Source organism: Scomber japonicus, chromosome 1, assembly GCF_027409825.1.
Source record: "Scomber japonicus isolate fScoJap1 chromosome 1, fScoJap1.pri, whole genome shotgun sequence".
Taxonomy (NCBI): domain Eukaryota; kingdom Metazoa; phylum Chordata; class Actinopteri; order Scombriformes; family Scombridae; genus Scomber; species Scomber japonicus.
This window is the reverse complement of record NC_070578.1, coordinates 29,817,731-29,845,357: the sequence shown is the minus strand read 5'-3', so window position 1 is coordinate 29,845,357 and position 27,627 is coordinate 29,817,731. Positions and strand designations below refer to the sequence as shown.

General features: G+C 38.8%; 2 protein-coding genes across 2 annotated transcripts; one reads left to right on the top strand and one right to left on the bottom strand.

Moving 5' to 3' along the window:
- Positions 1 to 3,803: 3,803 nt before the first annotated feature.
- LOC128361178 (retinaldehyde-binding protein 1-like) lies at positions 3,804 to 6,676 on the top strand (the record flags this gene model as incomplete). The annotated part of the gene is made up of 6 exons (XM_053321638.1): positions 3,804 to 3,941; positions 4,035 to 4,239; positions 5,297 to 5,475; positions 5,561 to 5,719; positions 5,817 to 5,927; positions 6,530 to 6,676. Coding segments are annotated over 6 exons (939 nt in total), but the record flags the coding sequence as incomplete, so codon positions are not given.
- A 4,046-nt stretch (positions 6,677 to 10,722) lies between these two features.
- Positions 10,723 to 27,172, bottom strand: LOC128359421 (monoacylglycerol lipase ABHD2-like). Its single transcript, XM_053319918.1, has 12 exons — positions 27,008 to 27,172; positions 25,401 to 25,476; positions 24,848 to 24,889; positions 24,337 to 24,552; positions 20,387 to 20,562; positions 19,830 to 19,997; positions 19,161 to 19,344; positions 17,129 to 17,221; positions 16,331 to 16,432; positions 15,994 to 16,063; positions 15,807 to 15,891; positions 10,723 to 13,054 (listed from the first exon to the last, which is right to left on the bottom strand). The coding sequence occupies exons 4-12, from the start codon at positions 24,543 to 24,545 to the stop codon at positions 12,846 to 12,848; spliced, it is 1,296 nt and encodes a 431-aa protein (XP_053175893.1). The 5' UTR covers positions 24,546 to 24,552; positions 24,848 to 24,889; positions 25,401 to 25,476; positions 27,008 to 27,172; the 3' UTR covers positions 10,723 to 12,845.
- Positions 27,173 to 27,627: the final 455 nt, after the last annotated feature.

Below are 27,627 nucleotides of genomic sequence, written 5' to 3'. Positions count from 1 at the left end.
TCAGACCATGTATACTTATCAAAGCATATTTACCTTTACTTAAAAATACAAAAAAACCTTAAGATCTATCTATCTATCTATCTATCTATCTATCTATCTATCTATCTATCTATCTATCTATCTATCTATCTATCTATCTATCTATCTCTCTATCTATCTCTCTATCTATCTATCTATCTATCTATCTATCTATCTTTGTAGCACTAAATTTGTTAACACTATTATTACATGCATTAAATATAGTTGGTTTCTCTCAGCAGAACAGTCTTTTCCTCTGTGTATTATGTATTCATGCAGGCCTTTTTGTTGGCTCGCAGAGTGACATAACATCAAAGATATGAACTGAATACCAGAGATGAAAACACTCGTATGGACATGCCTGATGTGATACATGGAGGCATTGTTAACCCCTGTTTATCTCTGTGAGCGAATAGGAGTTTATTCATGAGCATCCACTAATGAGAGGTTCTGATGGAAAAACAATAGCAGAGTACAGTAAAGTCTGCCAGTTCCTGATGACAGAGGCCTCAGTGTGTGGAGGAGAGAGACTGAGTGGAGCATCAGGCTCTAGTGTGAGAGGGAAGCTTCCTCTGTTCATCCACAGCTCATTAACCTCTTCTATCAGCTCAGTTATGGCACTCAACTGTATTCTCTTCTTTTTCTCTCAGACATGATGCAGATTATGTTCAACGCATACACAAAGTCTATTTTTCCATGCTGGGATGGCATGCTTTATTGTTAGGGTTCACAAATGTCAAGAGGGATGAAAAACATGTGCAAACCATAGTTGATTATTTAAAACATCAATTAAACAACATTAAAAAATAACTTTATGAATGCACACTTCAGTTCAGGTCCTTTTGTAATAAATCTAAACTAATCCAAAGTACAAATCAAAGTAGAATAGATCAATCTAGGTGAAGGCAAAGCAAAAAGGCATATTAAAGGTGAGCAGTACAATACAGAAAAAATGAAAAGTGCACACACCTAATGATTTCACTTAATGATGGTGTTACAGGAAATGTAGGAGGAGGTCAGGGAGGTATTATAATTCATCTGGATGCATACATGGATATGAATGTCACTGCAATCCATCCAGTAGTTGTTGAGACATTTTACTCAAATCCACAAATGTCAACTTTTTGGGATTGAGGGAAAGTCAGGGATCACCAAAACTCAATTAATTTGTATGAAATGTGTATGAATCTATCAAGTAGATCACTGAATAAAAGAAAACTTTTATCTATCAGTGGTGAAAGAGGAAATGTCATTCAGATTAACTTTATGGAGACCATAAAAGTTTGTATGAAATATTTGTTGAGAAATTTCAGCATGATATATTACTCATCATTGTAAGCAACAAATATTTATATAATTATTTGACTTCCTGGTACATATTTGTCTGATGTTGTGCAATCATGGAAAAATAATCCATAAAGATTTCAAAGAATGTGCGGAGAGGAATGTGTAATGTGAGGGCTTCTACACAGGTGGTCGTCTCGCTCATATGACATCTCCACAGGCGCAAGAACATCGAGCTCAAATCCCACCTTTCATGTTGTATATGTTGGGTTAACATCCAGTCTGGATGGCTGACAGCGAGCAAGAGTCACACTATGATATATGAGAGACAGAAATGAGAAGAATATCTGTAAAAGCCTCCAAAGTCACGTAATGCTGTATTTATTTTTAACAGGAATGAATGAAAAACAAAAGTTTGGAGTATGATGCTTTGTCTGTTTGTTTTATTTTATGCTTTTATTTCTTACAATGTTTTTGGAAATGTCATGATGTTTTCAATTCAGTTATTGTGTTTTATTATTTGTTTTTATGTTTTGGGAAATGTTTTAGAAATGGGAGTTTTTTTATATTCGATAATGTTTTCTGTTTTGGTATTTACTATTTTGGGGTTTTATAAAAGGTTATGTGTTCTGTGTTAGTTCTGTGTTGTCTGAATTTTTGTGTGTGTTCATTTTTGTGTTTTCTACATGTTTGAATGTGTTATATGAAATGTTGATGAGTTTTATTTTAATCCAGTGCTGTTGTGTTTTGCCCCTGTAGGCTACCATACTACCATAGTGACCAGTCCAGACCAGTATGCCTCTCATCCTCCATCACAGCTCCTCCTTCACTTCCCAATTTTCATTATGTAGATTAGCCACTCATTGTAATCCATTGTGTCATTTTAATCCTACTTTGAGTGACGTTTCCAGTAACTCCTCCCCTCCTGGTCCTCTCCACTCCTGCTGTCTTTGCCACTCTCTGTAGCTCACTCATCCCGTCTGCTTCAGGTAAGGCTGCTCTGCTCTTTGGTTAAATTGAACCTCCAGTACTGGACAGTTTCTAGATGAACAGATCAGGAAATTAAGATATTGAAACTGTTTAGCATTATGATTAAAAGTGAGAAATAAAAGAAAACAATTGTAATAAGCAACACTTGCAGGACAGATCTTTTACCATCTTTTACTGCAAATAAGGAAGGTGTCTAAAAGTAACTTTAGTGGTATCATATGTTTTGATATTCTGTATTTAACTTAATTTACACCTTACAGCAGAGTGTAGAGTAGCTTTCTCATGTAATTTGGTAATAAATCTTACACTCTAATTGGTGAAATAAGACCTTCAGGTGTAATTTTTCCTGCCAAGAATAATCATAGAGGCATTTCAGATTTTCCTTGTGTGATTTCTTTCATTAAAACGACATACAGTGCAAATGAAAGATTAAAATGTAAAGTGCTTTAAATGAGCTCAATCATAAGCACAGGCAAATAGAAGTGTTTTTAACCTGGATTTAAAAATGTTCACAGTTAGGGCTGATTTCAGTTCTGCTGGTAGCTTGTTAAAGCAATGTTAATCAACATTAATATTTAGTTTTATGCTAAATTAACAATATTTGACCAGATATTCATACTGGCAATGAGACTGCCTGTTCAGCAACATTCAAAAAGTGTGTGCTTTCCATGTACAATATAAGTGTGGTCCTGTTTTTAGATAAGTTAGTTTGGATCATTCAGTGTGATAGATGAGCAGTGTTTATTTGATATATTACAAAATATATCAAAACTTTAGGTAAAATGATATCTGCTCTACTCACCAGTAATGACACCAATTTTCATTTTCAACATTTGGATGTCACATAGCCACAAGATTTTAAAAAATATATAGATTATGTAATATGCAAATGACTGGATTAATTTATGGCCTTGGTGTTTGGACCACTCTGAAAGAAACGGTGCAGACTCGACTCTCTTGTTTGATGTGTTCACATTCTGCTTGTGCCAACTCTCCTTTCTCTACAGTGTTTAGTGAACCTGCTGTGAGACGCTGCAACCATGGCTGCTGTAAGTTTAATTACTCTCCAACAATAGATGTCACTTTGTCTCTGTTTACACCGCTGCTTGTCAGTGTTTGGCTACAGTTCATTGGTTAAGTGCCTTGGGTCTGGGTTAAGGGCATCAGCTCTTGGAGGTTTGACTGTCAGCGCATGATGCTGCTTAATGCTGTTATTGTGCCAGTAGATGCTGGCTCTGGGATGGACCCTTAAGCTGTTTTTAAGAAGTGGCTTTAAAGGTCTTTTCTGTAATCATGTGAAGCAGATTAACCAGCCGTTCACTGGTGTGCATCGTTTTGGATGTGCTCCGGCTCAGGTGCACGTGTGTCTGTGTGAGGGTTTGTTATAAATACTCAATGAGCTGCTGTTGAAGTATTCAAGCAGTAAAGCACGCACAATAGTGGCACAGTGCAGCTACTGAATGTGAAAACAGTGATGTTAAAAGAACATAAAGGAGTAATACAACCAAATCTTTATGCAGACTGGATCATTCCGTATGGTGTCAGAGGAGGAGCAGGCCATGAGGTCCAAGCTGGAACATTTGACAGTGAAGGATCATGGGCCGGTGTTTGGGCCGTGCCAAAAACTGCCAAGCCACACAGTGCAGAAGGTAAAAATCAGTAACTCAGGATGGCTGTGTACACACTAATTACAAATAGTTGTGATTCATTCATTTACGTCCCTGTTTTTCTTCACCCTGCAGGCAAAGGATGAGTTGAATGAGACGGATGAGAGTCGGGCGTCATCACTGAAGGACCTGAGGGCCATGATGAAGGAGAGGGCAGCAGAGGGAGACGACCTGGCCAAACTGGTGCTAGAGCGCTTTGGGGACAAACCTGACTCTCTAATGCTGCGTTTCCTCAGAGCCCGCAAGTTTGATGTTGTCAGATCCCACGACCTCATGAAGGGTGAGTGTCTGTCAATGAAGTCTATGACAATTCTCCTGTCGGGACAAACTGTGATACAAAAATGAATTTTTGCTTGAATTATTTTGTTTTTCATATATTTTGGATTCAAACTCTGCAGACATTTTCCTTCAATAATTGAAGGTGAGGCCTCTTTTGTGCTCCTTGTATGCATGAATCCCCATCACTGAGACAGGGAGGCATGTGTTCATTAATTGGGGGCTTTGAGATGCTTCTGAGTTTCCCCTGACAAAGCGGTCCTTTGTGTCCAAATGGGACAGCAAGTTTACTTTACTTGTGAACTCTCAGTGCTCTGCTGGGAACTTCACAGCGCCTGTTCTCATTGTGTTGGTCTGGGAGAGGGTATGAGATCAAAAAGCTGCGCGGTGTGATACTGATAAGGAGACACTGACTTGCTTATTTTTTGTTTGTGTGCTCAGGACTTCTTATTTAATTTTAATAGTTTTCTTGAAGACAAAAAATAGAGTAAAATCAGCAAAACTTGAGCATAATACCTCAAAATGTAAGCTGATTTCAACTCTAAATTCAACCTTGATAGTTTAAACCTTAGTGGATAGAAACTCAAGAATATCTCTGCCCCAAACCAAATATCGAGGCCAGAAATTACTCAAAATTGCTGGTCGCTCAGGACCAACAAAAAGGATCAATGGTCTATGAATGTTTTTTTCCTGATCTTGAAAATCACTGTGAGAATATTTGGTCCTCACAAAGACACAAGAAAACACACACACACACACATTTATGAATGCAAAAGCAGAACTTGTTAGTGTGAGAGGGGAATGTGATGTGAACTCATTCTGTGGAGTTAATTGCCGCTTGTGAGTAAAACACACGCACACACACACACACAGACACACACACTGGATATTAATTGGTGCCTCAGTATTAAGAGAGCAGCACTGTAGATGCACTGAGACAGTGGTGTCATTGTGTTTAGCATTGAACACTCACACTATACATGGAGGATTTGTGATTCATTAGTGACCGATAAGAGAATGCAGTAATGTGTGTGTGTGTGTGTGTGTGTGTGTGTGTGTAGGTTACGTGCGCTTCAGGAAGGAGTATCCTGAGCTGTTTGAGAACCTGACCCCTGAGGCGGTCCGCAGCACCATTGAGGCGGGCTACCCTGTGGTTCTGCCCAGCAGGGACAAGTATGGCCGCGTGGTTCTGCTCTTCAACATTGAGAACTGGGACCTGGAGGAGATCACCTTCGATGAGGTAATAACCCTTACAGACTGCAAGATTGAAGAAACATAGAACTTTTTTTCTTCTTAAATAATAATGCCTTTGTTTTGTGTCACAGATCTTAAGAGCATACTGTGTGATCCTGGAGAAGCTGCTTGAGAATGAAGAGACCCAGATTAATGGCTTTGTCCTGATTGAGAACTTCAAGGGTTTCACCATGCAGCACGCCTCAGGCATTAAGCCGGCTGAGCTCAAGAAGATGGTGGACATGTTGCAGGTCAGAGGAAAAGACACCAATGAATAACTGAGAATTTCTTGATGTGGAACTTAAAGAAGTTTAAAATATTTTGCCTGTTTTGTGTGTTTTTCTGCAGGACTCCTTCCCTGCACGCTTCAAGGCAGTCCACGTTACTCACCAGCCCTGGTACTTCACCACTACATACAATGTGGTCAAGCCCTTCATGAAGAGCAAGCTACTGGAGAGGGTATGGACGGAGGGTGAGCGGGTGGGCGTAGGGGAAGATGTTGGAGGGAGACACATGGATGGTTTCTTTAAAGCAGGAGGCTGGCAGTTCTCTATGTTTTTCATGTTGTGAATAATCTCAAACCAACAATAATGTGTCCCACTTGTTGTATTGTGTGTGTATCTAAAGCCTGATCTATCTTATACCTCTGTGCAGTGAGTCACATTGTTGCACTGGGTTCCTCCAAAACAAAAAGTTTGGCCACACAGAACTACTCTCCAAAGACTGAAAATGTGATCGCTGTTATTGGTCTTTGGAGCTGTTTCTTAGCAAAGTAACATGCCCCAACTGTTTGTAGTCAAGGGTCATGTCACCAAGTGCAACAGTGTGACTCAATGATGTCCTTTTAATAGTTCTTGGGCACAGTATAAGAAGATATATCACTTTGGAGACACACAGTAATTGAAAGTGGATCAGTTCATTGTTAGTTTGGATCTGCACTTAAGTTTTTTTGACAATAAGAAAAAAATATAGAAAATCACCAACCACATTCAACTGAAATCACACAGTTCTGATCATTTTTTTAGTAATTTTCTCTGAATGCTGTTTGTACATTTCTGCAGGTCTTTGTTCATGGTGATGAGCTGGAAAACTACATCAAGGAATTTGACGCAGACATCCTGCCGTCAGACTTCGATGGGAAGGCGTCTGTAGCCGACTGCCAGGCCATTGCCACCAAGCTTTTTGGCTCTGAAGACACTGCTCTCTGAAAGAAAGAGTCCACTAAAACCAAGAGCAATAGTGTCCTTTGCCCTAGATGCTTCTTTTGTGATCATATCACATATGTGGTCTATTTTGAAGCTAGGTTGACATTTTTACTATATTCAGGCAGTTCCTATGAGCAAAAAGAAGTATCTAGAGTTAGGACCAGATGATGGTTTGGAAAGGAGTAATATATGATGATATAAATGGGAAAGAAAATGGATGTTTAGAGATTACAGAAAGAATGACTGATGGTATATGTTTGGGATTTTAAAGCAGTGATATTCGTTGTTACTGTACAAGTTGGTAATGTGATGTTGTAGCTCGCAACCAGGATAATGTCTGAGTTTGTTTTGGTGTCATTTGCCTTAAATTTCACAACATGCAGAGCAGCCTCGTGCCTACAATCCTGTCAGATGAACGAGTACAGATATTGCAGTAGTTCAGATCCTGTATATTACAGTGTCGAGGGTGAAGTTTAGAATGATTTGAAGAGGGAAAATTGATCATGGATAAGCCTGTGTTATATTAATGTTTTAGGAGCAGGGGTCTCCTAATGCAGTGCCATCAAAATCCGTTGTGTTTCTCAACAGCCTTGTGTCAGGTTCTTCAAGTATTAAGAGAGATGTGACACTCGACGTGATGCCTGATGTACCACAAAGGTCCATTTTACAGTTTGCATTGGATTTCAATAAAATAGATTTTTTTCTGTCTGTAATTTTATATGAATTGTCACTTTTATCACATGTCTTTGGGTTTTCACCTCGTTCATTACCATTAAAGGACGAGTTCACAGTTTTTCAAGCTTTAAAACTTAAAACAATAGTCAGGTGCACAAATTAACATTGAAACAGGTGTCCTCGCTGTAATCATTCCTCCTGTTCATACTGACTATTGGAATACTCTACAATGTAAGTAATAGGTGGAAAATGTATTTAAAAGCTTATGGCAGAATAATATGAGGCTTCAGCCAGATTTAGACAAATTTAGAATCTTCCACAGCGCTTTCCCTCTTTGTGTGTGGACACTGTTTTCATGTGGTAGGATGATCAAAAAGTGGGAATTTGATGTTAAAAAGACTAACTTAGAAGATATTGAACTGATTTAACTCATTTGACTGGCTAAGCCTCTTAATACCTTCAAATAAACGTTTACATATATTTTTGCATGGATGCATGGCAGTGCACTTACACTGAAAGTGCATTTTAAGATATCTTCTAATGGTCAGTATGAACAAGAGTAGATCACAGCAAGAAAAATGTAACTGTCCATTTGAAAAGTTGTGAACCTGTCCTTTAACTATTACCATTTAAAGCAGGTTTATTTCAATAAATTTCTGTTTTGAAGAAGATTTGAAGCAAGGTGCTGCATGTCAAATGTGCCACTTTCTCAGTCTCAAGTATCTGCATAGCATTCCTGTTTCTGAATGCATTGCAATTAAATTTAAGAAACAAGTTATACCCCTGACTTTAACCGTGTCCATTAAAAGTACAAGCGGGACAGGCAGCCAAACTGAAGGCATTAAAACTTTCTTTTCTCTTGCAGGCTGTTTCATCACTCATACAAGTCAAGTTGCAAAGGCTGGTAAGAGAAAAAAATAAAGAGCTTACAACACAGTCACCACAAGGGGGCTCAGCTGTACCATAAATCAGGGGTTAGTCTGAGAGTGTGGGCCTCCTCTCAAACAAAGCTGGGGAAAAAAAGGTGCCCCCTCAGTTGGCTTTGTTTCACTGAGTTCCCAGATGCATATGTGATCATGATTATGTTATTTGATCTGAGAGACATTTAAGAGTTGAACCAAGATAGGCTAATGTTTCTGTTTGACATAGTTCACATTACTTAAAATACATATAAAAGGTCTGTCTGAAGGTATTTATTAGTTTCTGACTCTGGGAAAGTTGGAAAAACAGTACAATTCCCCAAAACTAATGTATCTCTGAATTATACATTTAGGCTATTTTAACTCCTAACTAATGTAACACCTAATGTTAATGTTAAATTATTTTTCACTTCTATTCATTGAGCCTCCCCTGAAGATGTTTGGAGAGGCCCGTCTCCCTCTGTGAAAACCTCACTAATCCTACAGCCATTAAGCAAAGGTACAAAATAACCAGACAACAGTTTCCTCTACATTGATGTTCAAGAGGTTAAAAAAAAAAGAAAAGTAAGTAAAGTGAAAAGGCAACAGTTCTTTTGAGAAAATAATTTATTTTGGAACACAATAACCATATTTCCTCACATAATTAGATCACACAGACCACTGGTTTTCTTTTAACAAAAACACCCAGCGTTCAACATCAGAGTACATCATGTTGTGTGACTATGTGTGCACCTCCTCGTCATCGCCGCCTCCTTTAACCATCTTTCAGCATCAAAATATTTGTAAACACGAAAGTAAAGCTGTAAAATGGTTACTGTAGGTTAACATACTTTGTTACTCATGTGGGCTCTTAATCCACTTGCTTTAGGTTTGTAAGATTTCAGATGGAAATACTCTTAAAAAGAACCAATTCGAGGTGTATTTGTCGATTAATTTACATTTAAGGAGATTTATAACTGAATTCTTTCCCAGCAATTAAAGACGAGCCCACAATCTTGAAAAAATAGGATCCTTGAAGCACTGGGGTTAGGATAAATACAGAGGAATACTTTCTCATATCAACACAGTAAAACAACATTTCAGATCACACACTCCTCAAGAAAATGATCTTAATGCGTATGACATGTTTTAGTCTACTACATTTTGACACTACTTCTTGTCATATTAGCATTACATTGGTAAGCGAATCCCTCCTAGTTGGTTATTGCCTTCAATTTTCATCCCTGGTCCCTCAGAAATGTTTTAATATACACTATCTTTATATATTTCTTTTGCTTTTTCATGTATTAAAGTGAAGAAGTTTTGGTTTTTTGTCAATCAGAGGTGGTGATATGACACAGTATACATATGTTTACTCATCAACACTCACACTCTGATGCATTTGCACAAGTAAATAACACAAGTCAACATATTAACATTAAGTACAAATACAAAAAAAAACTAAACAAAAAAATACATAAAATATTTAACTAGAAAAAAAATACATCCAAATAATACATCCAAACCTGCATTTCTGTGCAAAAATGGAGGAGGCAAAAATCTTAAAGAACACAAATGGCTCTCGTGGCATTACTGCAGAAACTGGGTTTGTGCTGGTGTCATCAATATTCGTCTAGTATTTACTACGAGCCAGAATACATCTCAACCACACCTGACTCAAGACTGAACCATATAATCAGACTGCAGGGTGGATGAGAGGACGTGCGCCATGAATGACCAGCGTGTTGTAGTTTGGTCTCCCTGACAACAGATGGCAACAGTGATTTGTGGTTTGAAAAAAATCAGTATTCAGAGGCAACAAAGAGGGTGGCGGCTCAGACAGCATGTCCTCACTTTTCAGTTAGAGATGCACCGACCTGACCCACCAGATCCCATCGGTGTCAATACTGACCTTAAATAAGTGGGTCTGGGATCTGCCATGATGTGGCTGACCCACTTTAAATGATTATTGGTTAGTGTTGTTAAAAAATTCAGTGTTTCCACTACCAGTGTCATTAGTGCTAATTCGGTTCGTATTACTACAGCAATCCCTTGTTTCATTTTATTTTACAGTACATGAAAATGAGTTAAAAAAGCTTCCACACAGTGAGGTATGCAGATTTAAAATGAGGGAAAAGGGAGCACTGGTATTAACAGATACCCTGAGTTGAAGAATATTGGTACATCCTTATTTTCAATATTAACTAAGCCAGCATTTGTGAGATTAACACCTGGATTTCATAGTGTTTGAAAATAATAAACTCCACTTCAAGAAGGTTAAGTTTTTACAACCATTATTAACCAAAAAAAAAAATTCAAAGAAAAACTAATTCAATTTCAATAGTGATCAGAGTCACTATTACAGCATTATTCTTTGACCAAAAAACAAACAAACTATTTCCACAGTCAAGAATGAACTTAACACTTAGATAATAATAAATAGATAATAGATAATCATTATAAAATAATTGTTCTTAAACCATAATTTCTGTATCTTACAGACTTAAATAAGTATAAAAGAAAACTGGAGAATTGTTCAGTAGTAGCAGATGTTTGTAGTTCTTATGAATTGTTCAGATACTGACAAACACTAATCACCCCAGGTCTTACACCACGACAGACGCTGGCCTAAAACGACTTACAAAATGAACTGCTGCCAGATGCCTTCATCGTTTCAAACCACCCATCTGTCTCATCAGTGTTCATTAGCAGTTTTTTTTTAGACTACAGATTACTTGGCTGGACTTTCCTCAGCCGTCACCACAATTTAGCAACACATGCTCAGTTAGATACAGGTTTTTAAACGTCTACAGGTCCCAGTACTGCAGTGTTATTTCATCAAGACAGGTTTTCAGTCCACGCTGCTGCACTCTTCTGAACACCAAAAGCGTTAACGCTCAGTCCAGTTAAGATTTTTTTTTAAAGAAAAAAAAAAGGAAAAGCTTTTCAATATCTTTGAAAAGAAAGAAAGAAATGTTCCCTTCCTTTAAAAATCTGTCTGTTCTTTCACGCATGCACTGTTTCCTGTTTTATAATACAATATAACGATCACCAGTATTCTACAAACAGTCCACAAAATAAACATTTGGTTTAGCATTAGTATTCTCAGCCCTCCTGCTCATCACACCTCACAGCTCAGATTATTAAATAGAAAAAAAAAAAAAAAAAAATACAAAACAACTGCTTAACTTTCAATTTCACAGCACCACGCCGATTAATCAGTAGGCTGCATTTTCAAAATCTGGAACAACAGAATGATCTGTGAGAAAAAAAAAGGTGATACAGAGATGTTTTCACCACATGAGGTGTTTACAGAGTTGAGCGCTAGCCTCTGTGTGCTGGCGGTAGGTCTGTGTCTGTGCAGTAAGAGAAAAAGGATATCAGAGTCTCAACTGGACCTGCAGCTGATCAAAGGCAGACGAATGAGTAAGAGGGCTCAAAGAAAGAAAGAAAGAAAGAAAAAAAGAAAGAAAAAAAACGACAACACAGGGAACATTTGAGTCATCTAACATTTTGTTATCATCCTCGCTCCCTTCGATTCTTCCTCTCAGAGAGCTAAACCAACGCTAATCTCCACACCTGCAGTTCAGCTAATGAGGGGGGGGAAAAAAAAAGATTGTAGCATACATGGTGTAAAGTGCACTGAATCAAAGTGATCGAATGTGATTGTGGGAATGTGCATGGATCCCAATCCGGGGTTGATCCCTGCTCACGTCTGGTAAGCAATGAAACACTTGAGTGCCAAACATAAGCGCTGGATGTTGTAAAGAGCTAGAAATAATGTGAAGAATCCCACTACTTAGTTACTTCTACTGTACATTTTTCTACAGACAACAACCCAAAAGAACGTATAAGGGTCGAAAAAAGACCATGAACTGAGAACCAAACACAAAAGGGCCACATGCTCCGTCACGGGTCTTTTAACTCTCGGTCTACACAGGCACACGCAGACATACACACTACATCTGTGAGTTACATACATACTACAAAGACGCTGTGTTGGTTAAGACAGCAGACTAGGCTATATGGCCTTGGCGGTGATAAAAAGTGAGCTTCTTACAGGTGCAGTAAATGGGCACCGACTGCAGCACAGTTCTTGTTTCCTTGGAGGCTTCTTGTGTGCTCTTGTTTTTTCACTGTACTACTCTAAATTGGTGCTCTCACTTTCCTTTTCTTGTCATATTTGGTCGACACCTCTGTTAGCCAATGATCGTCGCTGTGTACGCGAAGAGGAACGAATCACTCCTGCTCTGAATTCAAAGTCCTCTCAACGGAAAAGAGCACAAAGGCAGTTAGTTGTTTTTGTTCCTTCACAGACTGTAAGGTGATGGTGTTTACAAAGGGTAACTGTGGTGTAGGCATGGAAACGTGGGAGGGGGACGTGAAGAGGGCGGAGGGCGGAGAGGGCGGAGAGGGCGGAGAGGGAAGGGGAGAGGGTGGGGGTCAGTAGCAGTAAGTAGCACCAGAGGAGAAGGCAGACAAGAGAGAGCAGTTTCAGGTTTGGTTCGGGTGCCTCCTCAGTGCTGTAGGACAGTGGTGTGTCTGGGTGAAAGGTGAGAAGGAAGAGACAGAGTGAGAGAGACACAGAGGTCAGAGGTTTAAGCTTTCTCCCCGGCGCAGGAGCTCTCACTCATGTGGCCACTTTGGCACGGCGGTTTCTGTTTCTCCCACTGGCACATGGCGTTGGCGTAGCCCACAATCACTTTGTCCATCCAGGTGAGGGGCTGGGGGAAGAGCACCGCGCCCTTGAAGAAGCCCAGGTGGCCTCCGTGTAACGTCAGGGCAAAGATCACATTCGGCTTCTTTGCTAAAAGACAACACAGAACACAGTAATGAGGTGTCTGTACTCTGGACAGTGTGTACACATTTAAAACTGAAACTAACACTGGAAACGTATCCAAATATGGCTTTGACAGGGGTGGTTAATGCCTGGTGGAGATACGGAGGGTGTGTTTGCTCGAGAACAGATAACAGCATGACTCATCCTAAGGCAGTATGCTTAAGTGGCCACCACCACGGCTGATGGGTTGAGTCATTAACAAGGTTCTTTAATTGCCACCAGATGCTGACTTAATACAAATTAAGACTTAAGTCTTAACTATGTCTTGAGGTAGAAAATGTATTATTGCTTACCATAAATTACTGTGTATAAATGTAAAAGCACTGTTTGACATTTTTCGAAATATGCTTACTTGCTTTCTTTCTAGGAGTTAGGCTACAACCTGCAGCCAGTTAGCTTAGCTTAGCACAAAGACTTGAAATGGAGGGAAACTGCTAGCTTGACTTTGTCTGTGAGTCATATGCCCTGATCGCCTGGCAACCAGATTAAACACATAGATATAACATGTTAATTAGTGAGCTTTAGAGCTCCTAATATGCTTGTTTTGTAACCAGTGCTGATCTAAGCCAACTGACTGCAGCCATGAAAGTGGTATTGATCTTCTTGTCCAACTCTCAGCAAATAATCTGTTTAAAATAAAATGTTAAACTATTCCCTTGATTAATTTTGTCCATTGTTTAAATTGGAGGTGATTTTGAAGATTATAGTTATATTAAGAGGATATTGAAGCTTAAGATGCAGCCTCTTGTTTAAGGCTCAAGACACGCTCGTTTGCCTGGCAGATCTCTCAGACTGTCACACATAGCTTACCTTTCCCTAAATAACCAAAAGCATGTGGAGACGCAACTGTCCACAAAGCATGGCCCCTAATGTCATGTTTTCCAAGTTTGCTGTTGAAGAACTTAACTAGCCAGCACAAAGCCCTCCCTGATTTCAACCCAATTCAACACTTCAGGGATAAACTACGAGCCGGGCCTTATCACTGAAATTCACCGTCTGACAGTATTAATGCTCTCGTCGCTGAGTGTGAATAAACCCCTGCTGACTCTACTTCATTCACAAACACAGCAAACCCTGAAACTCTTTAAAGTAGGTCGTCTCCACGCTGCAGACAAATCATTAATCTCTTTGTGATTGCAGTATAAACCTATATGGATTGCCACAGCTGTGAACACCCAGGCTTTCAGAGTTCCTGAAAAGGATTGGCCTGGATCTTTTTATTCTCCTGCTTTTATCTGGGTTAGTGGGAGAGTCCGATGAGGCTGACTAGTGATTAAGATCTTTCACCGCTATTCATGACAGCTGCTGAGCTGCCAGGGGACAACTGAAATGCTTGTGGAGATCCTGAGCCACCATCTCACCAGGCACTAAGTGACAGGTGGGAACAAAATGTGACGGTCCGGAGAACAGCTCGTACTTAAAAAAATTAAAGACGTGCAAGCTTTGAAGAGGAGAGCACAGGTGCATAACTTACTGTGACATGACAGAAACAAATTATTGCCATTATTGAGGCAGACAGTTTCAATTGAGGCAGTCATAGCGTCAATTCCTGTTTGCCATGAGTCTGAGTCACTCTACGGCATTTTAGGATGAAGGGGCGACTGATCCTCTTTTCAGTAAGTGTTGCTCTCTCGAGACACATGAATGATTGAGTCTCATGTGCTCTCAGTCAGGATCCATGCACCCACACACACTCTTATATGAGGGATTTTCCTTTTCCAAAATAGTTCAAGTGGTCAGTAAGTTTAATTATAGCACAGGCTCAAAGAGAAAGGAAGCTTAGTCACTAGTCACTGTGTGACGTGCAGCCAAAAATAGATTGCCTCATTATGTTCGTGAAAATTAGATAAAGGCTCCTTTCCATGATAAAATCTTAAAGGTGGGGAGGTCGGGAAGTCGTTTAACTCCCTTTTAAATAGATAGACAGACAGACAGGTGGACACTCTAGCTATATGTGTGGACGAGTGTGACGACAGCAGACATTACTCATAGACGTGTGCCACACCCGAACCTGCTCAGGGTGGGGAGCACATTTTATCAGATGACCTTTTGAGCCAGCAGCCAAATAAAAACAAAACCAATAAATCTAAAAGGTGTCATCAGCAGCTGTTAGTCAAACCGGACGAGCCTGTGGCATTAAAACACGTTGGAGCCAATACAGGATTTATTTAAATATGTGTAGCTGTACATCTGCAGGTACTTCAACTGCTTGACGAATTCAAGTACAGAGCTGCACTGTAAAACGGGACGCCATTATTATTGTGTTATACTGTTATTTTTAGAAATCTGTGTCTGCAGTTTTAAGTATTCTGTATGATTGAATATGATCACCTATCACTTATAATTGTATTATTTAAAAATCAGACTTTAACAATACCATGTGACTTAAATATTATATGCAGTACTCTATATCTTAATTTTCAAAAAATGAAACTTTAGGAACTCTGATTTGCAGAAGTTTGAGCATTTTCTTCTTAATATTAGAACAACCTTTCTAACGACCTGTCAAATATGTATAGAATAAACCAATATACCAATACATCAGTGTAGTTTTAAACTAGACTCTGGGATCTATTGCAGCTACAACATGGTGACAAAAACACCCAACCCATTACTGAAATGTGAGCAGAATCAACTTCAAGGTTCATGCTGCCAAGTAAATGACTAATAAAGAAGAAAAAGTGTGCTTGATGGTTGCTTGAGTGAACATGATTGTTACCTGCTAGTGTGCGAGGGATGTTGAGCAGTGAATCATGAACCAGAGGATCATCTGCAGAGTTTACTAGCAGCAGTGGCACGTTCACCTACAAAACCAGGAATTATAATTCAGACAATTCAACACAAACAGACAAATAACATTATTTGAGATAATATGAAATGTATGCAATAAAAAAAACATTTCTTACATTGTGAATATAATGTACACAACTCTCCTTCTCATAGTACTCTTTGAGAGAGCTGTGGCCGTGGAATTTTCTGTTGAAACCCGAAAAAAAATGAGGATCATTAATTAATCTTTAATGAGAAAAACCATCAAAAAGAATTTGCTATAGCTACAACCCTGCTTGACCAGAACATCTCATATATCTTATATTAATCTACTATTACAACTGTAAGTTCCAGGTAAAATACAGATAAGGAGATAGAAAACTGCTGATCTGCATCCAACCACATCGAAACAACTCAACTGAACGTTGTGACTTTCACTGGAGGCAACCTCACCAAACTATTTGCTCCACATACCTCATGATATTATCATCAATATGCATCATGGACGTTGCTGTGTACAGCCGACTGACATCTGCATCGATCATTTTAGGCGAGCCTCCCCCAAACAAACTTTGTCTGTAACACACAAAAATGCAAAAAAGAATATTATTCATAAAATATGTTGAAATCAACGACTGCTTAGTGTGAAGTTCAATATTCATGTATTAGTGCTATGCAGTTAACTATTAACTGTAGCTTACATATATATGAAAACTAGGGCTGTAACTAATGATCATTTTAAGTATTGCTAAATGTGTCAATCTTTTATCACTGTTACTGACTTTTTGTTTTGTTTTGTTTGATTGAGTGTGTTCAGTTTACTCTCATGTATGACACTAAAATCATCACACAGGAGAAGCTGAAACCAAAACATATTTGGATTTTTAAAAAAGGAAAAAAAGCTATTCAATTAATCAAAATATATAGCCTATTCATTTTCTGTCATTTAATAAATTAGTTTATTGAGTCATCATTTCAACCTAAATTGGAAATGCTACACCAAGACCCTGCGTTTCCCTTCATTTACACCTATTCTCTCAAAGCAGAATGAAGGAGATTTGTTTAGTTGTTTATGTCTTTGCTCTATATTCAGAGTGAGAAATTGTGCTTTCATGTGGAAATTTAGGAAATATTTAGAGAACTGACAAATGATGTTGACATTGATGCTGATGTAAGATGTGAGCGCACTGTCATCAAAAACCCGTCTGACTTTACAAATTGAGAAACTATTGTGAAATAGTTTGTATTGCAGGTGGAGGAACAAAGTAATACTTGTGTGAGAGGATGATTTTCTTCATGTTGTCAGCCATGAGAAAGTTGTAGAAGCGTCTGAACTGGTCCCACTGTAGGAATGTTTCCTGGGCCCTGAGAGATGGAGAGACAAACACACAGGAAGTTAGCTTTGTGCAGCCTGTCTGCATTCCAAACAACATGCTGAATGTCGGGTGTAATCCTCTGGACAAAGAGTCACGCTGGTGGAGAGTAAAAATAGTGTCGCCATTAATATGCAGCTCACTGACAGAGAGCAGCTAAACCAACACAAAAACAAACCAATAAATGGCCATTGGGAAATTAGAAAATACCATTCGGTACAATTATGAAAGGGGCCAAAAGTAAGTGTTGTGAACACTAAGAGTAGGAAAGAGGAATAGACTCACTAGAGCCACTAACAGGAGGGCCAGTTTACATTTGGACATCCATTTGAGAGGAGAATTCATTAATGGAGAGGGTGGAAAAAAACAGCTAATCCAATCTCACAAAAGGCCAGTCTCTACAACACACCCCATCCTCACTGCCTACATCCAAACTTTAACAGACCCAGTCTGTCTGGACTGCCAAGAGACGCTGGCAGCATTTAAAACACGGAGGGTGTGGCTCAGTCCAACATGTACACAGGCTGCAACGTCCGCTGTAACTCCCACATGCACTGATGGTTTAAACCATCATCCTAGTATTTTGGCTTGTCCTCAACTGCATGTTTCATAATGCATCTCTATGTACACAAAGTGTATTCTGGACATGTCAGGCAGTCACTTCAGTTCATTGTATTGTACAAGCCAACCACTCCACTTTATACTCCTTTAATCAAATGGAAGGGATTTAGGCAAAGATTCATAATATAGAGTACACAACCTGAACACACACATCAAGAGAGAAAAGTTAAAGCAAACCTTAGAAAAAAAAAACTGGGCAAACTAGTTCAGAGCTGTGACCACATGAGGCTGCTGCCCTTCAGGACATTTTGTTATCACAAGTCTATCTTGCTGTCGGCACTTAAAAATACTGCAAAATAGTAAAAACATAGTAAACCGGTTTTAGTAGTGCTGGTGCAAATAATAAAGAGCTGCTTGGTGCACACAGGACCAAGCATGTGATTGTATTATGAAAGCAAAACTTGCAAAAACCTTTCCCCCACAATCAGAAAAATGGTGTTCATTTTACTGTTGAATTATGATACATCACTTAGTTTAACACTTCATATGAAGAGAGGTCTGCTGGTGGGCTTAACTGCTGCAAAGAAATTCTTGGTAAGGAGATGGAAACCCGCCCATAAGCTTATTATATCAGTGGAAGTTATCATTTTATGAGGTACTAACTTTAGAAGCCTCTAGTGCTCAAACACAAAGAGCCTGAATGCTTGCTGACCCTGAGTTACATCTTCTGGTAATGTTAATTTCAACAAACTAAGTAACTTCCCTTGCTGTAAATAGATTTAGCAGATAGATTCGATTTCTGATTCAATATTGATTCATTATTATAATAATAATTATTATTATTATTTATAAAGTTCATAAGATGGGTTTGTTTGTTTGTTTTATTTATTTGGATCATTTCTGGAGGGGAGTGATGATGTATATTGTTGAGGACTTATGGGGCGATTGTGGGGATTGTTAATTTTTTTTTTTCTGCGGACTGTATCAACACATGTATTCAATCATATGTACATTTTTACTTTATTGATTACATTATATACTCTTGTTGTAAGTGTACTGTCCGATTGCATGTGTAGCCCCCACTTGGAAAATGAAATAAAGAATTGGTCCCAAAAAAAAAAAGAATAATTGTGTGTTATAGTTCATTGTGCTGACTAATGACGACAGATGAGGGTGACAGTCACAGCTGGATGGCTGAAAACATTCCATTTCTGTCATCTCCATCAACATATTATGCAAGAATAAATCACTTTGTGGTATTATGTTGAGCTTCAGTTATATTTAGAAATGTTTGCCCAGTGAAGTGCCTGTGTTGTAACTGGCTTTTACAATATGAAGAATTGTAATTAAGAGATGAGACAAAAACCCACCTGAGAGCGCTGTATCCCTGACAGACGCTGACGCAACACAGCACTCTGTCCTGGTTTGTCATGCTCTCGCCCAGGAATTTACAGACGATGTTTCCGCCAAGACTGAAGCCTACTACGATCAGCTGGGTCTGAGGATACGTCCGCTTAATGTACCCGACCATGGCTGCAAACTCCCATGTGCACCCTGAGAGGAAAAAGGTACAGAGTTACAGATCAATAAGTTATTCTTTGCTCAGCGGTTAGGGTTGAAGGTGCCTTTAATTCGGCGTATTTGTGTCTCCTGCTGTCAAAGCTCAAGTCTAAATCTGAATAACTATGTATCCTTAAAAGAAAGCTGTTATAAGATTTGTCTAAGAGTAGATAAATTACAATATGAAAAGACTTCACTGATTCAGATTAGACAATTAAGTTATAGTGCCACTAAAGCATACCAGTCTTCCAGACTAATGTTTCAGATGTGTTCACTACTATCAGAGAACCGCACTAGATAATTGGATGAGAGTCAAAAATGATGATGCAGCATTACTGATGATCAGATTAAATAAAAATCCTTTTTTTCATTTTAAAAACCAGGTTAATATTCTTGGGTGCTCCTATTATGAAAAGGTGACTCTGGAGGTCAAATACAGGTTCCTCAGTCAGGACAGTAAAACTCAACGTGGGTCTCACCATAAGTAAACATGCGTGGAGAGGTAAGCTCAATGTTGGGGAGCGCTCCAAGGTGGTTCAGCACAGCACAGCGGTAACCTTCCTTCTGGGCATAATCCACAAAGGTTCGGATGTAATGCTTCTCACTATGGTTACCAATGCCGGGGCATATCACCATGGTGATGTCATCTGGTGAAAGGGAGCAGGCAAGATTGGAGAGAAATTTCCCAGTGAGAAATATGTAAGCACAGATAACAAGAGGAGTATGTCACTCTCCGAAACAGCAGATCATCACAATAAAACGGAGCCGAGGCAGAGTGCCGCAGCCGATCCAGAAGAAAGGATTAAGCTGTTTGTCTGTCAAATTTGGCTTCAGCTAAACAGACGCAATATGTGTTACATGAAGCGACTAAACAAAAGCAGCAGTAGAAGAACTGCAATGCAAAAAAAAACACATGACATTACATCAGGTTCAAATGTTCGGCGTGGCAGCAAAGAGCCAACTGTCATCATCTAAAGAGTACGTATCCGAATGGCACTAAGCAGGAGCATAAGTACATCTTGATTAAATGCATCACCTCCTGTACGATGGTCCCCCAGTGGCTCAAAGAGGTCAAAGGTTGCAGTGGCTCCGTCTTGCATGGGTAAGTACTTCCTTATTCCACAGGGATGAGGTGAACTCACCCGACCGAGTTTCCCGTACAAGGCCGTCTGGAGGTGACCGCTCTTGCCCCACAGTAAGGGAGGAATGTACCTGAAAAACACAAATTTGTTTTTTTTGCTTTAAACCTTCATATACTGTTCATATTCTGACTCATAATTAGTCTCTACACCACATATGTTGTATTTACAGCTCTTTAATGTAGAAATGTGTCAAATTTGGCCCTGAACACTATGTAAGGGTTAAAACGTATCTAAAAATATGAGCTTATTCTACAGTTGCACTCAATAGGAGCATGAGGTCAGTGCTGAAAACTGACGTGCACAATGTTATCATGAGCACATACATTTGCATTGGTGGTTTATGACCCAGACGTCAATATACTGGCTCACAGTTTGCATACAAAGTCACATTTCTGTAGCTGCATGTGGATGATCGCTCCGTCAACCTTTTACCAGACATCAAGGGTTTAACATGAGGTGTGTGTTGCTCTGTTTCGTTAAGCTATGCTGAGCACTTACATTCCAGTCACACCTCTGTAGGAGTTAAATGTAGGAGTCAAGTCGTTGGATTATGTAATACTCCTTCGAAATGTTGTAACTTATGTTGCGAGATTGTCATGAATCACCATCTTATTTCAATGCTCAGACCAAAAGCATGCAAACAACTTTTTAACAGGTGAACCTGATTAGATGCTGTTTTTTTTCTGCTGCCTCTCTTAAAGGGAAACCAGGTTTATATTATAATCAGGTCTGATAAATAACAGCTTATTATGTCCTTTTATATATAATATTGGAACCATAAAAAGGAAGTGATAGGTGAAGATTTAGTTCCTTTTCAAATTGTGGGGGAAATTAAAAAACACTTGAATTCACATATTCAATTAAAACAAAGCTTTAAAATACAAATAAGACGTGTTTACAGTTACACATTAGCCTCTTTCTCACTTTGCTTCTATTATATAACATCCTCTCTGAGTATCATGTTTTGTATTTCCTGACTGTGAACTAAAGAGAGCCATTTTTGAAGCGATGAGATAAGATAAACACGATCAGCTTTGCTTGTAAACTAAAAAGGATGGATACAACGTGGCCACGCGATTGAACGTAGTACACAGAACAAAACACATGATAAGTAGCTGCACTGGAGCAAAGGGTTCAATTACATCAACAGTTACACAAGCCCTTCAACCTTTGCATTTCCCCTCATCTCTTACTGTGCTTTTCTGCACCTAAAAACAGTCTGACGTAAGACTGTCACTCAAAAGGCAGACTACTCCCATTAGGACATAATGTAATCACCTATAGCATAAAAGGTAGCTGAAGCTTAACTACACTTTTCTAGAAGGTACTTGGCAGGTTTAATCTACTGCAGGGGGAAGAGGATAACCTCATCGTTGTAATGTGGATAGGAAGATAAGCACTCTGTCGGATTAGTAGAGAGTTCATTAGTAGGAAACAACAGACACCTTCTAGCACAATCTGGGTGTTTTTTTGTCCTCTGAATGATCAAAGTCTTGATTCATTTCTCAGCTGATCATAACTCAGAGGAATATAGACCTATTTTATGTTTCATGGGTTTTTTTTAAACAAACATTACTAATGTAAACAAAGCTTTCATTACATCTAACTAAAGATTTACTTAATGTTCACTGAGTTCATGTTTTAAAAGATAATTATAGAATAGAATACAAAGCATTATTGTCATTATATTTAACATAATGAGATTACAGGTGCCACTTCATTTGTGCTTTAAAGACAATAAAAACATGACGACCAGATAAAAACAAGACACACATGCAGCTAAAAAAAAATGACATAGCTAAAAAAGATGACAGAGCACAAAACAGGAGAGCTAAGAGCCACTGCACAACCGTGCTAAGCCATGATATTCCACAACTAATTTTAATTCTGTTCAAATTCGGACTCATAATTAGTCTCTTCACCAATTCACATTCATGTTTGATTAACCTTGTGAAAAAAAGACATTCAAAATGACTATTTTATGGTCCAGCAGAACATTTTATAGAATATGATGAATACAACATGTTTGAATGCTGATTTTTTAAAAATAAACTCATGTGAAACTTGTACATATATAATATATATTGTGGACTGTGGGCCGCATTAGGAGATGTCTGGCTAAAAGAAATGTGTATGTGGTGTTTTTACAGCTCTCAAATGTAAAAACAAAAGGGTAAAATTTGACTCTGAACATTATGTAAGGGTTAAAACACAGAAAGCAGGCTTCAATCTGTGTGTGTTATGAATTTAGGTAAAAGGGGCAAAATCTTTTGTTTCAATTATATTGCAGATTTTTAAGGGTGACGTCACTCTCCTCTGCAATGTGTGTGAGTGTACCCGTGTGTGTTTGTGTGTGTTGGGAGTGGGGGTGTTGTCTGGTGTCCTTCATTTCTACTAGGAAACAGATGCCTCTGTGTGATTTCATTTGAAGCAGAGATCTGAAAGTCCAGATCAAAGTCCAAAAGTAAACGCACAGGCTTTTGATACTCTCAAGCCAGGAAATACAAGAGATTACAATATCACATACGTTAACTGAATTATTCCCTTCTTACTTGACTTTCAACTGTACTTTGCTCATGTATTATTGTTGGACGCTATTAAATTATATGTGTCTGCCTTTATTTTGTTTGGCATTGGTCTATTTACTGCCAGATGTTGCCTTGTTGCTGTTTGAAAAGTTGACAACAAGAATCCTTAACAATCAGCTGCAATTTTCTTAATTATTCAAACCAAACTAAAAAAGTGGAAAACGAGGGTTACATTAAAAAGAAACACATCAGACAGCTGACATCAAGGTGAACTACAAGTAATTTGTTGTGTATTGTTCTTTGTGTCAGCCAAAAAAACGCTGCATGCATGTTCTCAAACAAGGATGCTGTTGACTCTGTAAACCCCACAACACCCCTCCTATGCTTCCTGCTGTGTAATTGATCTCTGTTATACAACACCACAGGGTGTCATTATGGGTTACAAAACTTGACTTCTCGACAACAAGGAGACACAACACAGATAATGTAGCGCCAACAAAAATCCGACGGCTTCCAATACTTAAATTATCTTAACGCACACATATCCAATTGACAACACGTTTCTAAAGTTAAATATGGCCGTTTAGCGGGAAATGATAACAAGCCAGACTCAAATGTAAACATCAGTCTGGCCTTATTATTCACTGACACCGCAGCTGAAAGGCAAAGTGCTCAGTAACATTTGGTTATATAAGCAGACACTCGTGATGAAGGCTCGACGAGAGTCACCCTACAGCGCTGAAGGTTCCTCTGGAGTATTATAACACCAGCAGACCACAGGACAGGGACAGTGACACTAACAAAGGACAAGCTTTTAGTTTACATTGTTTTGAAAGGTGGATCAGCTGATTATCCCAACAACAAACAGGATGTTACAGTTGCTGCTAACTTGGTTTAGTCTGGTTAGACGTGTTCCAACAGCTGCTAGTTTGCATTAGTTATTATAAATGCTGATGCAAGATTCAAATTATAGTACACATCATAGTTACCCTGAGGAGAAGACTAGTATAGTCATAGAGTATGCAAATATTCTGCGCTGAACAAGTCTATGTTTATAATGCAAGTGAGACAAACCCACTCTATCTCTGAGATAACGGCGCCAAAAAACCAGCCAGCTGTTTAATTCATGCTGGGGCTGCCAGTAAAACCAGACATCTCTGGTACCGACATTTGGCTCACTCGGGGACACTGATGACAGATGGGATCATAACCAGATAAACTGCTACCTTCACTGCAGCACCCAGATGGCCGGGCAGCAGCGCAGTTTCCACGGCAACGAATTGAGTGACAGACACAGAGCTGAGAAAGCAACTCACTCTTTGGTCAGCTGAGGACAGGACTTGAGCAGGAAGAGGTTGAGGGGCGTGTCCTGGAAGGTGAGATCTGGGGGCGCGGTGGGGCTCTTGAGGTTCAGGCAGCGCACGATGATGTAGAGAACCGTGGCGACTGCCGCCAACTTCATGCCATCAAACATCGCCGGCAGCTCCGGAGAGATGGGGTGCACATCTGACTCGTGGGTGTTCATGATTACTCTGAAAAATGAAATTGTGGACCAAAGTTGTTTTCAAGCTTTCTCTTGTGAAACAAAAATATACCTGAATGCCAAAATTAATATTTCAGTACAAACAATGTTTACATAAGTACAATGACTAGAGAACATAAACAGGATTTGTACTTCCTTTCATTTTTTTTTTTTTTTTTTAACAAAGAGCTGCCATTTTGTCTAAAATGGGTGAATTACTTCTTTGGTTCTTGGTTAACTGTGATCAAGTCAAAGATGGGGGGAAGCACAGACATAGAGGAAGTATGTGATCATGTCTGACTGACCTGGATATTCCTTCTGGTGCCCAAAGCGCTACAGCAACAGATCTGTGGGAATACAGAGTGAAAGCAATTCAGTCAGATAAAGTACAGTCACTTATTTAATACACTCATTTTAATTACATTACATGTTATGCAGTGCTGAAAGGAAGCCCCGCCACGTAGATGATAGATGATAAATAAACCATCCAGCAGACACACTGTATTTCTACACTAATTTACATAGATTGTAATGTAGTAACACGTTTATTGAAACATTAATTTATGTCATAAAATAAGTAAAGTCATCTGAGCTGTGAAATCACCGTAAAAAACAGGAAATGTAAGAGCACGGAAAGTCTGCAGACTCTCCTGTTATCACAAAAAAAGGAAGTAGTTTTACAGAATTTCACAAAAATAGATAAAGGTGTTGGTGTAGATGATGTGGTGTCCACTGTTATTACCAAGTACCTCACATATAAAATAAACTCTTGCTCGTTTAGGCTGTTGTAACTATTTACACAGACAATGTTATATATCATTCAAAAATAAAATGCAAAAATAGAATATAGTCTGTTACTTACATTTTATAACTTATAAAATAATAACTTGTTCACACAGTCTACTAATGTGGCGTCACAGTGATCTGGTCAAACCTGAAGAGCATTAAAAAAAAAGACAGAAAATATATTAACCACTTGATTATAGTAATTGATCAGTGTTCTTCTTTCCAAATATTTTCTGTGTCTGTCTTATGACAGCAGTCAGGTGCCCATATGAACACTGAAAGGGGTTTTCCTCACTGTAATATTTCTTCCTGTTTATTCTGGCCAATAAGAGATCCCCTTAAAATGTGCTTTAAATACAAGTGACAGAGGCATAGTGTGTCCCCACAGCTATTTTGTACGAAAAATGCATGCAATGCTTTCTCTGAAGGTTACATGAGGCTTCCACAATCTGAGTTTGTCATATCAAGTGGATATCTTTTTTACCATCAAATTCACTCTTTTTCTTTCCTTTGACAGTGTTTCCTTGTTAAGCTGAAGTGGAAGCATAGTAACAAAAAAGGGACATTTGCATTAAAAAGACTTTAACATTGAAAGGTATCTACTTGATTTGACTCATTTGGATGACCATGTAACAGCTTCAGATAAACTTTCAAATACATTGTTACACAGAGGCTTGTGCAATTTGGCCTAAAGGCATAACTGCATTATGCAGGAATCTTCTAATAGCCAGTATGAACAGGATGAATGAATACAACAAGAAAACCCTGTTTTAAATGTTAATTTAGGCACCTGAGTATTGTTTTAAGACAGACATTAGCAACACGCCCACATTCACACAGCTATTACCAGTCTCATCCACTGGGAAACATAGCCAGTGAGTAACGTTACATCTGATAGTAGTGTATAGCTAGTGCCTACATATTAAAGTGTCAATGTCATATTACTGTACCAGTCTATAAACGATCCGATTTGGTATGAGAGAAGTTGCTAATGTTAGCTCTCCCTGCTTTGTCACGACTCCCAACAAGACACCGAGAGAGAGAGAGAGACTGAGACTGAGACTGAGAGAGAGAGAGAGAGAGAGAGAGAGAGAGAGAGAGAGAGAGAGAACATACTGTACTTAGCAAAAAAATATAAAACGTGGAAAAATAGGAGGCCGACATTCCACGCAGCATCTTCTTCCGCCCTACTGAACCGAATTAGATGTTACGTCAAAATCTGTTAACCCCAAAAAAATGATGTTCTAGTTTCAAGTCGCACTCCCTCCGCCGTGTTGAGGCGTAGCAGAGAGAGCTGTTTACAGCCAAGTTAAATATCTCACAAGATTTTTTTTGTGGGGTTTAATAGGGATATGGTTGGATGAAGGCTAAGATAAAAAGGGGAAAACATATTCACGGGGGGGTAACCAAATTCGCCGTAACACCTGAAAAATGACAACACATCTCTATCTCTATGTTAGGGATGAGTTAGCGTGTCCATCCTTTAAAAAAAAACAATAACTCAACAACTCCACATTGAGGGAATACACAGGACGAAAAACACATATATATATATATTTTTTTTTAATTATTATTATTTTGGTCGCGTAGCTTAATTATAAGCGTATCTAATCGTTAGCATTATCGGGTCCGTTATATATTTCACCCGTGAGTGAGTTAGCATCTTTTAGCTCACTTACCTCCGGTTGAAGAAAAATAATAATAAATCCCCCTCCGTTAATGTATTTTTGCTTAAAAGCGAGCCAGCCTTATTTCTGTTCGTGTCGTTTCATTTGTCCGCCTGTTTTGGTTGCCTGTTTTGTGAGATGTGTGGTGCAACCCTCTCTTTAGATCCATACAGCTAGCCTCACTAGCTTCAGCCTGCAACGAGTCCACTTCCTGGAATTTGCATATCGGCCTTCTGATTGGGTGAAACTGATGTACGTCACGAATGCCAGATTCCACTCCCCTTCTCTATATAAAACATTACTCTTTCTAGATTCATATTATTATGCTTTTACTCATCATTATTACTATTATATTTTTGTCTGTGTATTATCATTGAAATGCATTATTTTTTAATCCAAAGTTTCAGTTTTATGACAATTTTATACAAAATAATGTAGTTTGTTTAGCCTGCATATTTTGGCAGTATTACAGTACATACATAGTAGTATCACATATTTAATCAGGTTTATAGGATTTCCTCGGTGGAGATATGTATTAAGCTTGGAGGACATTGACGAGATCCTTCCTGAACGTGAAAGAAACGTGAGCAGAAACCTGTTACATAACATTTCCACATTTGTTAATATTATTA